This window comes from Phycodurus eques, chromosome 7 (assembly GCF_024500275.1).
Source record: "Phycodurus eques isolate BA_2022a chromosome 7, UOR_Pequ_1.1, whole genome shotgun sequence".
Classification (NCBI taxonomy): Eukaryota; Metazoa; Chordata; class Actinopteri; order Syngnathiformes; family Syngnathidae; genus Phycodurus; species Phycodurus eques.
Genome location: NC_084531.1, coordinates 26,570,186 through 26,582,938, shown reverse-complemented (window position 1 = coordinate 26,582,938; position 12,753 = coordinate 26,570,186). Strand labels below are relative to the sequence as shown.

Here is a 12,753-nt window from a genome sequence, read left to right as displayed (position 1 = left end):
CCATTCTCAGGATTTTCTTACTTTTTCCCATTCTTCTAGTAGCAGTAACACGATTTAAGGCTCCAATACTACCAACACAAACAAGCTCACCTCGAACAAGAAGTTCCGACTCTGCGCTCACGGTGTCGGCGCTGGTCTGGGCCCTGCAGCCGTACTTCCCAGCATGCTTCAGCAAAATGCTCCTAATCATCAAATCCACTGTGGACAACTGCTGCAAAAGCATACAAGTCAGACATGAGAAGGATCCGGAATGCGCTTGGAAGGAAACCGGGCAATTCCTTCGCATCTAGGAGCTCAAGCGGCTGGAAAAAAAAAAGATTCCTGTTAAATTAACCCGCTCGTTCCTGGGATTTTGCATGGTTTATTTTATTTTATTTCTTTTTTTGCTCTGGAAAATGAGAAATGAGAAGCGCCGTAGGCTGCAAACTCATGCGGGGTCCTCACACGGTTGCTTAGAATCGATTCCAATTAAAATTTCAGAGCGTGCCTCCACCGCCAACAGGGAGCTGCTGCTCAATGCGGCGGTGAGACGACGACGACGGCGACTTGTCAGGACAAATGCGACTTAAAACGTGGCTCCTGCTTTTCATGCTTTGCACCAGAGGTGGGAGTACGTTACATACTGTATGCGCGAGTCATAAGTCTCAAGTCTTCACTTTCAAGTTTCAAACAAGCCCCAAGGTGCTGTAGCAAAAAATCAAGCAAGTCAAATTGAGTCTTCACTAAACTTCAAGCAAGTCAAGTCATTATTGAGGGTTAAGAAAGTTATAAGTCAAGTCATACAGTCTTGCTCAGTCACAACATATATTTAAGCAGTACCACACAAGAGGGAGAGATGTTCTTCTGTACATCATCACGGCAGTGATTCGGTCATAGGCATGAGGTGGCAAGGTAATTATGATAGCAGCAAAAAGTGTTGTTAGCCGTGGAGTTGGGTGTTAGTGTGACATGCTAACTAGCCATAGCATCAGCATCGAAATTGACAAAAGAAATGAAACAAGTGAAGCTTGCCTGACTGTTTCAGAGAGAGAGAGAGAAAGTTGGACAATTCGTCCACTTCACGTTAAAAGTGGCGCCAAGCTATTACGTCATTTAGTGAGCGAGCGACGACGAGCTTAAGTTGCACCAAGTAGTCCGGAAATGCAAAATGAAGCCAACTGAAGACTGCGCGCTCGTTAGCCACATTAGCATGTTGGCCGAGTGTTCGCTCCTGTTTGTACACTTAATGTGTCATTATTAATATGCCATTTAATCACGTCGCCAGCCAATCACAGGGCACATAGAAACAAACCATTCACACTCACATTCACACCTACGGGCAATTTAGAGTCCTCAATCAACCTACCATACATGTCTTTGGGATGTGGGAGGGCGCCCGAAGAAAACCCACCCTAGGCATGGGGAGAACACGCAAGCTCCACACAGGTGGGGCCGGGACCTGAACCCCGGTCCCCAGAACCGTGAGGCAGATGTGCTAACCAGTCGGCCACCGTGCTGGGACAAATGGTACACTGTTTTGAAATTTCAGATTTTTAAATGTAAACAAGCAAGACGTCATGTAGTTCAGGATTGTCTCGTCAGTCCCAAGTCAAGCGGAGTCTTTCATGAGTTTTAACCTAGCAAGTCTCAAGTCTCAAAATTGACGACATGAGTCTGACTTGAGTCAAATCATGTGACTCGTCAAATAATGTGACTCGAGTCTCCCACCGTTGAATCACAACTTGATGAGTCTTGGCTCTGCTCAATAAATAATGTAAATTTAAAAAAAGACATAATAAGCGTTATGTGCAAAAAATGCAAAATATGATTTGAAATAAAATAAGTAATGAAAAAAGTTACTATGTGAGATAAAAAAATACAATTTTAAAATTAAACATTTAATGAAAATAACACCAATAAAAGACAGAGTATAATATAACAGCGATGGCAAACAAAAACGAATACAAATAAACAAATAATCAGAAAAACAATTATATGGTGTTACAATTCAAATACAATATAAAGAAAAATAGAAGAAAAATACTATTAATAAAATAACACAAATCAATGAAAAATAAAAACAACATGAATGAAAAATGGGAAAAAAGTTCATTTACATAATTATTTTTTTCATAGCCAAAAAATGAACATAAGCTTCTGCTTACTTTGGCTCGGACAGTCTGAATGTACTCGAAGTGGCCGCCGCCCTGCTGGAAGTTGATTGCCTTGTGGTTGAACAGCCACTGGAAGGTGACGTCCAGCGAGGTGTCGTGCACCGCCTTGCAACTCAGCACCACGCTCTCACCCACGGTCACCTCCACGCGACTCGGGCTGAGCTCCACACGCATGGCCTCTGCAAGCACAAAACTGCTGCACTGTCACCTCAGACGGAGCGCCCATCGTCTTCAGGTTGCTCGGCAGAGTTCGTGGGGCTCAATCTTAACTGCCCCAATGAAAGAAATTGGGTGGAACTTCTGTATTGCAATGCTCCAAAAGTCATACGATTAAGAACAGAGTGGATTTAGCTCTTTTTACGTTTGACGGTACATAGTGACTTTTTCAAAATAATACAAACTAGATTTCACAATTGAATTCTTATAACATTCCTCATTCCACATAACCTTTTCTCTAAAATTAGGACTTTATTCAAGATAAATAACAACTTTTTAAATAAAAACAGAAAAAAAGACAAATTACAAACAAACACAATGACCACTTTATTCTCAGTTGGATTTTGGATGTTTTTTTCATGATAAATTACAACTTTGTAAATAAAAGGTTGGAACCTTTTAATAAAAAAGAATATTGAGAAAATTGTCCAATTTGATTTTCTTTTCAAGATGAATTACAACTTTTTAAACAAGTTGCATATTTTTAACAGCAAAAAATAATTATGAATACATTTAACTTCATCTTCAGAATATTACAACTTTCTTTTCAAAATAGTCTGACATTTTCTATAAAATTAAGTTTTTTTTCTCATGATACATTACAATTTTGCAGTTTTTTAATGAAAAATAATAATGAAAATTAAAACAATTTATTTGTAAAACTTTACTAAAAACACAACTTTTATAGTAAATTCAGGTGACAATTTGACCCTGCAACAGAGACATTTGTGCAAAGAATAGTTTCTGAATATATACACAACTCCGAAACACTAACATACAAGAAGGATTATGATATAAATGTATATCTCTATATTTATTGTGCAGTTGGATCACTCTTGTGGACAGTGTTTTCCAACCGTTATTAAGCCGAGGCACATATTTTACATTAGGGAAATCTCATAACTAATGAAGATATCATAATTCACTCATAATTTACTGAATATGAAATACGGGCCTGTTTAGTTGAACATGAAGGTATTATTCTGTTGTATGAAAGGCAACAGGTTAATCGTACCTTCTGCCATCTAGTGGAGGATCATTTCATTGTTTTGCCTGTCACTATATTTCACTGGCATAGAAAAATGAACAAAGATACAGTATTTGGTTAATTGGTTAATTTCCTGCGCCACACCTGATGAACACTGGTCTAGATTATAAAATACATACAATATAAGGGAACAAAATGTGCCGGGGCACTGTCCACCCTGCCCCTAATGTGGCGGACCGTGACGGGACCCTGGGCATCGCTTACCTTTGACCCATAGCGTGGCTGTCATCTCGGCCCAGCCCAGGTGATTCTCCGCCCGACACACGTAGTCGCCTTCGTCCGCTTGGCTGGCATTGACGATCCTCAGAGTGTTGTTTCTCAACAGCATCAACCTGCCGCATAGCAACAGTTGTCAGCATCATGGGTGGCTAACAGTTCTAAAGATTGAATTGAAGTGTATTCTGCATAAAATGTTATATACAAATGAACTGTATTTAAAAATTGTACTGTACTGAATTAAAAAAAAAAAAAAAAAAAAAAAAAAAAGTTGTACCTGCTGTAACATTGTGCACAATGATTATTTCGCATACCACTAGAGGAAGCCTACAGTATGTACCACAACTGACAATCCCCGTTGGATGATTGTTTGGAAGAAAAGCAAATTTGCTACCTATGTCATCCTATGTTTGCTGTAACCTAAAATTGTTAGGGTTCTTGATGGCTTGTTCCATATAGGGGACCCCTAAAATGCTACATTTGCACCAGGAAACATACACTTGCAAAATTGGTGAGTCTTGGGGCATGTTGAGGCCCTCCAAATGGCAATTAATTCATCATATACTCGGCGGTAGATATCATCCAAAACAAATAACACGTCGTAGTCACTTTTCAAGGACGGTCGCCTGTGTACTCTAGGATGCAAACACTACTACAATGTTTGTGTATTTTTAGCATGATCTCCAACGGCGGCATGTGGACATTAAAGCCTTTCGTTGCAGATCAATGATCAATTTAAATATGTTAATGAGGCTGACCTGCAGGTAGCGCTGTGAGTCTGCTCGCATCTCCGGAAGGTTTAAAGCGCAGATTCTCGTCGAGAAAGAGATGACGCTAAGAACATTTTAGTTAGTAAGAAACAACTAAACAGAAAAGAAAAGATAAACGACGCTTTGACTTCAACCACAATTTGCTTTTGAAGTGGTGAACAAAAGCGGCGCATCCGCCGCCTGACTATCAATTTGGAGGGGGGGGGGGGGGTGATTCTTTTTAAAGAACACAATTGCCTTAATTCACGGCAGTTCTTTTCCAACAAATGTTTGGAGGAGCGTTCCACACACAAATCCGCCAGAGAAAGGCTGTCAAAAGCGAGTGGTGCATTTCATCGTCACATCCTCTGGGGAGAAAAAAACAAACAGGTGAACATGCCGGGACTCGTAAGTAGCTGCTGAAGGACGCGAGAAACGCAACACTTGCTGGAGACTGAAGATCTCCAGTCACCGGAATTGACCCCAGTCAGACTTAAAATAAGGGAGTTTGCACTTTTCAAAGAATCCATTTTTCTGGTACTACTGTCAGTTTGACCTGACAGTAGTACACGAGCCAACTCTTCTTTTTTTCCTTTCAGCTTGCTTGCCCCGTTAGTCGCCACAGCGTGTCATTCTTGGCTGGGCATAGGACTAGCCAACAGAGGCAACAAAAGAAGGCATTAGACAGATCCCGAAACAAAACAAGTGTCACGAGCCCATTATCCTCTTCGTGTGCTGTTTTTTTTTTTTTTTTTTTACGTTCAGTTTTTCAGTTGTCTGATGGAGGGCTTGGGCGGCGTTTGCTGTGCACACTGGTTTTCCAAGACTATTCTAGGGGTTCTCTTAATTGCTGGCCACGTTTTTGTTCCGGGTTTTTCTTTTATCGTTCACATCCCTCTACATGACATCAAACTTTGTTTTGAGACTTGAGGGGGAAAGGGATAATTGAAGTGAGGCTACATTAAAATCTTGCTAGCAGTTTTAGCATCGCAAACTTGCCCTTTAAGCTTCATGGTGGTTATGTGTTTAGTTGAGATTGGTTTGCGCCCTGCGATTGGCTGTCGACCAGTTCAGGGGTATACCCCGCCTCGCGCCCGAACATAGCTGGGATAAGCTCCAGCACGCCCGCGAACCTTGCTTGTGAGGATAAAGCGAAACGGAAGATGATGGCGATGAAGGTTTGGAACCATTTGAAAAACGATATGCTTGTGTTAGTACCGCTTACTAACGCAAGTGACTGATGTGCAAATACTGTACATGTTGTGACTGAGCAAGATTGTATGACTTAACTTTATGACTTGCTTAACCCAAGTAAGGGTCAACTTGCTTGGCATTTAGCAAGGCTCCACTTGACTTGTTTGACTTTTTCCACAGCAATTTGGGACTCGCTTGAAATTTGAAGGTTGGGACTTGAGACGTATTATTTGCACATTAATCCCACCTCTGGAAGACAACATCCAGTACTGCTTCAAAGCAGGAACGAGAGGCCTTTTTTCCCCCATCCCCGTCATCTATTTCAGGCTCATAAGGCGGCGATGCCATTCAAATTAATTAATATTGTTTGGCATTTAAATCTACCCGGCTCCCCCCTTCATCATGCGCGAAGCTGATTGAAATTGGCAAAGAGGAAGCCGGGAAGGCGTGACCGAATCCTGCCAAGTCCAATTCACGAGGCAATCTGCAGCCAGGAGACATTTTTAAAACGAGGGAATTAGGAAATTTCCCCCACAAGGACGTTGACGCACAGAGGACAAGACGGGGACCGGCGCCTGATCGGGACATGCAAATCGAGCCGAGCGCAGGATATTTAAAGCAAAGAATCACAGCATAGGCGTGACCTATTTGAAGGTAATGATGCTGCTACGTGATGAAAGTCTTATGTACATATCAAATACGGCATATGTGTCATTTGATTCCATGTCTCATTAAAGCCTGTTATATCGGCGAAACCCTATAAACGTGTCTAATCTCGTCGTTGTCATTTAGTGTTAGGGACAGAGCCCTGCCCAAATAGCGAAAATCCACAAGAAAATTGACAGGAAATAGGTGAGTTTTTCAGGTTCCGCCCATAAAACCATGAATAAGCGCAGTTGCGAATGATGAACTGCATATATGTGGTGGTTCACTGTAATTACATCATTGCTTGTACATTTGAAACATTTACATTGGGGGTAAAAAAAAATATTTTTGCCAAACTATAGATTTAATGTGTGCACAAAATGATCATTTGTCACCTCACACACACAAAACAAAATGGCCACAAAGTAAGTACAATGCATATAATTGTGCATACACAGAATACAAAGGAATAATATTGTGGTCCCCAATTTGGTACCGGGTCGCACCCCCACCGCCGTCTGTGAGACAGCACACCCTCCACCCCATCGAAGATTAGCATCCGATCGAGACCATCGCTCTACCTCCTCCCCCCCACCCAAAGATTGATTAGTTTCCGACTCTAGTGCAATAGAAAATTGATAGATGGATGCTTTTAGCAATGGTGGTACATTATTGCATGTGTTTAACATGTCTGCCTCATAGTCAAAAGGGTCCGGTTTGAATCTCTGCTTCTTTCTGTGTGGAAAGTTTCCTCCCACATTCCAAAAAGATGCCTGTTAGGTTCATAAGACTGTGAAATTGCCCATCGGTGTGAATGTGTGTGCAAACCTGTTTTGTGCAAACGGACTATTTTTGCAGCTTTACAAAACACATACCCATCACTGTTCGCAAAAAAAGGGATTAATACTTTGTGCTTAAGCAACAAAAGGCTTGAACATTAGCGGAAATCCATGTTAATTACACACCTTCATTATGTCAGGACAGCTGTCAATGGCAGATAAACGCTGACGCCTTTTCGATTCACCCAAGAAAAAGAACGACGGCCCTGCCATCCATAAACCTCTCGGCTCTACAAAGGCCAACGTCACAAAATCTTTGCCACAGTGTGTTCAGGTGCCGGGTCGGCAGGGTCGGCACCTGAACACCGCCTTTGTTTCCAGATAGGAATCACCATTATCACACGCTGGATCAGCACTGACCTTTTTAACATGCAGCCTATTGATTTTGTCCCAGAAGAGTGACGGCAGCACGTCGGATTCGTCCTCGGTCCGCAACAGCCGGACAACTTTAATGTCAACGCTATTCTCTGAAGCAGTGTTTTGCAAACTTTAGACACCAAATACCACCATGCTGAGCAACATGAAAATACAGTAGCGCATTAGGCCCAGTTGTTAAACAAAAATGAGGTAGAGCTTTTATTCCTAAAAAGTATGTTAAATATATGTTTGAACATTACCATATGTTACGATTACCAATTATGGAATTTTGTTAAAGCAAACAAACAACAGAATGATGCCAAAATCAAACGGTTGCTCTCGGGTGACTACATTTTCAATATTTTAGAGAACAATTTCCCACTTCCAAAACTCTCCACTTTATCTCAGGTCAGATAAGAGCGCGATCGCAGGTACAACTTTTCCAGCGGCTGCCACAGAAAAATAGATTTGCAGCTTTGACGAATGCCTCTGAGGCTTTATCGGGTTCAGACGAGCCTGAGTCATTAATCATCATTTTATAGGCCCGCACACTCCGCAAAGCCAAAAGCCATCCTTCAGCAAGCGGTGTCGAGTTCAAAGAACAGCCCAATTCCCTCTTCTGTGTTTTTTAGAGATGAAATATTTCTATTAAAATGACCGCATCAAAGGAACTTGGGCACGTTAGAGGTGAAACTCCCGAGGATTATGATCATTAAGCGAGGCGGAATCTTGGCCGCTAAACATAAGGGTCCCGACGCTGATGGATACACGATTCCGCAACATCGTTCACTTAGATTGACGGAGCCCGACGGATGCTCGTGGTGATGATGACGCCTCAAAGTGCACGAGAGCTCTGAATGCAACAGTGGGCTTCGAGAGGGAATGACGAGGAGAAGGAGCGTCTCGGAAGAACTTGCAAATACGTTTTGTTTCGCACTGACGCTTCATTGCAGTCACGCTGATAAAACCGGCACCCCTCCTAAGGCCCTCGCCGTAGGGAGAACGCTTTAAAAACTAACGATGAGAAAATATTGCGAGAGGCAGACTTTTCACAACTTCAGGAATATTTTCAACGCAGGGAAATAAAAATAGACTTTTATGCTTTTAAACATGCAAGTTTGGAACCCTCGGATGTTGGCATTAAAACAGTTGGTAAACAATTAACAATTGGTATATCCGCGTATGTGCTGTACAGCAGTAATGGGAAGTCACCAAGTACAAACACAGTGGAATTGAATTCATTCCTTGAACAAATTTATCACTATCCCTCTTGGAAGTTAATTGAAATTTCATTAATCTGCGAGAGCCCCATAACCTTTTTGTCATATGTTTTTAATCAAGAACAATGGCACTGTTCTGTAAAATATACAGTAAATATAAAAACATAATCAATCAATAAAAGAGAATGTCAAGAAATAAAGAGGTTTTATAGTGTGTGTTAATCCAAAAACTGTAGATTTGTGTGTTGGTGAATATTAGTGTCTACTCCATGCTTCTAGCGAGTATTTTCATTTTGAGTTTATGTGTTTGACTGTTTGACACATTCAAAAGTGCATCGGCGACTGTGTGTCTCCCCTCCCCCCGCCCCCAACTTCATTTGAACAGCTGCATATTTTGAAGCTTGCTTGTAAATACAATTTTGGCTCCCAAGTCAAAGCAAATAAAAACTACAATGTCTACTTTTTATTTTATTTTTCTAAGCTTGACGAATAATACCAATACAAAATATGGTGCAGGTGTTATTTTTTCCACTTGGGGTCGTCATCCTCACATTCTACTCTGTAGTATCTGTGACTTTGAATGTGTGGCTTTAAAAGGCAAGCCCTGGACTGTTGAGCGATGTAGGAGTCAGCGAATGGCGAATGAGGTTATACAGTTGGTTATTGTTGGCTCAGGACAGCGACTGTCTCTAAAATGGCTACCCGTTAGCTAGTCTGCATGATGAGTGCTTCTGGGCCAGTGTCATTTGTGGCCATACAGCTTGTGTATGAATCGGCTTGTTACATGTTTATTTTGTTATTGTTTGTTCAATATAGCGAGTGGAGATATTACAATTCATTCTAACTAGAAGTGGCAAACTATAATAAATTAGCTAACAGTGTTCTTAACCGTAGATGTGCAGTTGTAAAAATCTGGGAAACAACAAGACCACAAAAAGTAAACCGTGATATGGCGAGTGCCGACTGCATATCATATATGCAAATAAAGTAAGTAAAAACTATAAAGTGAAAAGAAGAAAACAACAAAAATGAGGCCATAATAAAAAAAAGGATGTTTTTTTTTTAAACTTTTAAAATATAAAAGGACAGTATGAAAGTTGAATGGATTTTGAATTGTCTAACATTAAATATCTGATGTCCTAATCAGATTACGCTCATTCTTAATACGAATACCACGAATTATTACAGAACAGATTGTACCGCTGTGACACTATGATGCATGCTAAGTAGTTATACAATTTCGTTAAACCCATAAATCTTTGTCCCCCATTACGAATTCATGCTCCCTCCAAATGTTTCCCAGTCAATCTTGCAAGCTCACAATGAAACATGAACAATTATGCCTTCTACCTTTTACTTGGCTGTATCTTCTTGTCTACTCGTTTCCACGTGATCCGCGGCTTGGGCGACGCCCTGGGTTTGCACTCGATGGACGCCTCCTTGCCCAGCGTGGCGATGACTCGCACCGGATTGGGCACAAAGGCGGGCGCCGACGCTGTGGTGAGGAAAAAGAAGACATGAAGCAGCAGATTATTTGGTTATTTTCTTGTAACCATGTAAACAATGCAGCATTATAAATAAATATTGTTCTCTTTGTACGGTAATTGTTCCACTGCTGTATACAAATGGTAAAAATAATTGAAAACAGTCTAAAGTGGAATATCCCTGAAATGTAAACAAAACAAAACAAATCTGGAAAAATTAAGCTTTAACCTCCTAAATCGCAAATAAAATAAATTACAGAAAAACTAAAGTTTCACTCAACTTAAGTGTTGCAAGACCATATATCAGAAGTTACACAACGTTAAGTAAACAGAATTATTATGTGGTTGCATCTTGGTGCCAAGCAACTACGTAGAACTGAGGGGAGGCGCTTCATTTAGTCAGGCCATAGCTTCGTCTAATGGAAAAAGGTGCTTTGCCGCCATGTTGTGCCCTCTAAAGACAATTACGTAGTGGCCGGCCGGCTGTTCGCCAACAGGCCGCTATGGGAACAGCAGGTGGCCAACATAAGGACTGTTCGGTCTAAAGACACAAAGGAGGCGCTGCAGGAGTGTTTGGATGTCACCGCCTGGTTTTACCTTTTTAAAAAGGGAGATTTTGTTTTAATTAAAAACAAACTTATCTACAAGTATCTATCTATCTGTCTGTCTCCAGGTACATCATCATAATTAGAAACAAAAAGAAGATTTATGCACACGAGAACAAGTTAAGGCGTAATTGTAAAGTAAGGCAGCATCATCTATCTGTATTACACATCAAGGCCATCTCTAGGCTGCAAGGGTTTGTCAGCCAGCATTATTTAAATGCTGAGTGATGCTTTCCAAGTGACATTACACACAATGACAATCCAATCCCATCCGTAGCTCAAGGCTGACCCGGCTCCCCGCCACACTCCAGCTTTCCGGGCGGGAGCGCGCTCGCCTCCGCCTATGTTTTAATCAACGTAAGATCGTGGCCGGCTGCTGGTCGCATCATCCACCACTCTCCACCAATCGGCCTCCCAGCGCAGGCTGATGTGGGCCGCAGTGCCAGGCCACGGCTGGCCTGCAGTGATGGCTCATCTGTGGGTTGTTATTAGCCACGTAATGAGTTTGTACCAGGGGCTTCACTGGCTCAGAAATATCATCAGTCCTCGTCAGGTCTTGTTAAAGTTTCATTCAAGTTTTAGTCGTCTTCTGCACAGAGTGACGCAACTCATATAGTAATTATATTATATATAATAAAGTAATTAACCTGTAGCAATGCCCTGAACATTTTTGATCCTCTGGGGAGGGGTTCTCCAACATTTTGGGTCCAGGGACCCCTTACACGGGAGATATTTTTCCGAGAACCCCCTCATAATCGACATTGGAAAAACTAGGATTACAAAACAGGGTAAAAATGTAATGTCATGAGGAAGATATTACTTCATATAAGCATAATTATTTGTCAGTAGCGGAAACTTCTGACTTGGCAAGATCGGTATGTGTGTACCTGGGATCAAAGAGTCAACATTTGGATGAAAAAAACCCAACAAAAAGGGGCCGTTGATTCTTCCAAATGCCACAGATTCCCCTTCAAAAAAGGGCATGCCACGCTGACAGTAAATCAAAGCGTCCCTCGGGGGAACGCGAAAGGGGAATGGGTGTCACCAGCTGTGTTCCAGTATAGAAGATGACAAGGAGAAAATGGCGCATCAGCACACAGCGCAGAGGACAGCCTGAGCGAAGCCTCGTGGCCGCGGCGTGCCATCCTGCCTTAATATCGCACGAGAACGCGTGTTGTGCTCATGTGGACGCTACATGAAAGTCACACAAAGCATTCACGGTGACCGTGATGTAGTCCTTCGCCTTTATGGAAAACCCCCATTAGACTTTTGTCTTCTATCAATGCCAATCTGTACCGACAAGCCATTGTTTTTCGGCAGGGGTGGCCAAATGTGTAAAAAAAAAAAAAAAAATCTGGTAAAAGTACCGGTGCTGATTCAAATCCCGTATTGAAGGAAAAGTAAAAAAGTATAGACTTTGAAATTGTTGATGGATTGTATTTGAATTTTTATTATTATTTTTTTTTAATCAGAGCATGAACGTCAAATAGACGAAAATACAAAATAGAAATGTGCAAATCCAGTTATTGCCCAAAAAATTTCCCTTTAAGTAAAACAATAATAAATTCAGTCTTTTTTAAAATAACACACCCTTGTTTCTGCATGGCTTCGCATAAATGAGTCACTTAGAAAACTTTGCTTCTGTGTGGGGATGCAGACTTTTTTGTGTGGTCATGTGACTGTCTGCCTCCGTTTGATTGATAAAATGGAGTCATGTGACAGCGCCTGAGGCAGAATTCTCTCTGACGAAACAAAACAAAAAGATTGTGTAAGCAATAATAGATAATCAGAAAAAAGAGGGGTGAGAGAGGCCATATATACAAAGGCGGAAAAACCATCGCTTAACAGAGGAGCGGGCTTACGACATCACCTGTCTCCCACTTACAATGCTGTCCTTTCATCCATTCCAAAGAAACTCAAAAACTCAACCCTTGACCGTTGGGTAACTCCACGACCCTGTAGCGGATACGCCATGAAAAGATGACACCCAGCACCCCAGTCTCCGGCGAGACGACCATGGAGTGGTG

General features: G+C 41.6%; 1 protein-coding gene across 5 annotated transcripts in view; it reads right to left on the bottom strand.

Moving 5' to 3' along the window:
* The window catches only part of cntn5 (contactin 5), a 113,311-nt gene that overhangs the window by 18,895 nt on the left and 81,663 nt on the right, over window positions 1–12,753 (bottom strand). For 4 of the 5 annotated variants that reach the window (XM_061682299.1, XM_061682298.1, XM_061682301.1 and 1 more), the window contains 4 exons: window positions 9,988–10,132; window positions 3,622–3,749; window positions 2,145–2,332; window positions 91–211 (listed from right to left, as the gene is read on the bottom strand). In XM_061682299.1, the coding sequence (XP_061538283.1) occupies window positions 91–211; window positions 2,145–2,332; window positions 3,622–3,749; window positions 9,988–10,132 (582 nt within the window). The remainder of the gene's footprint in view (window positions 1–90; window positions 212–2,144; window positions 2,333–3,621; window positions 3,750–9,987; window positions 10,133–12,753) is intronic. The other variant, XM_061682302.1, reaches the window with a different exon arrangement.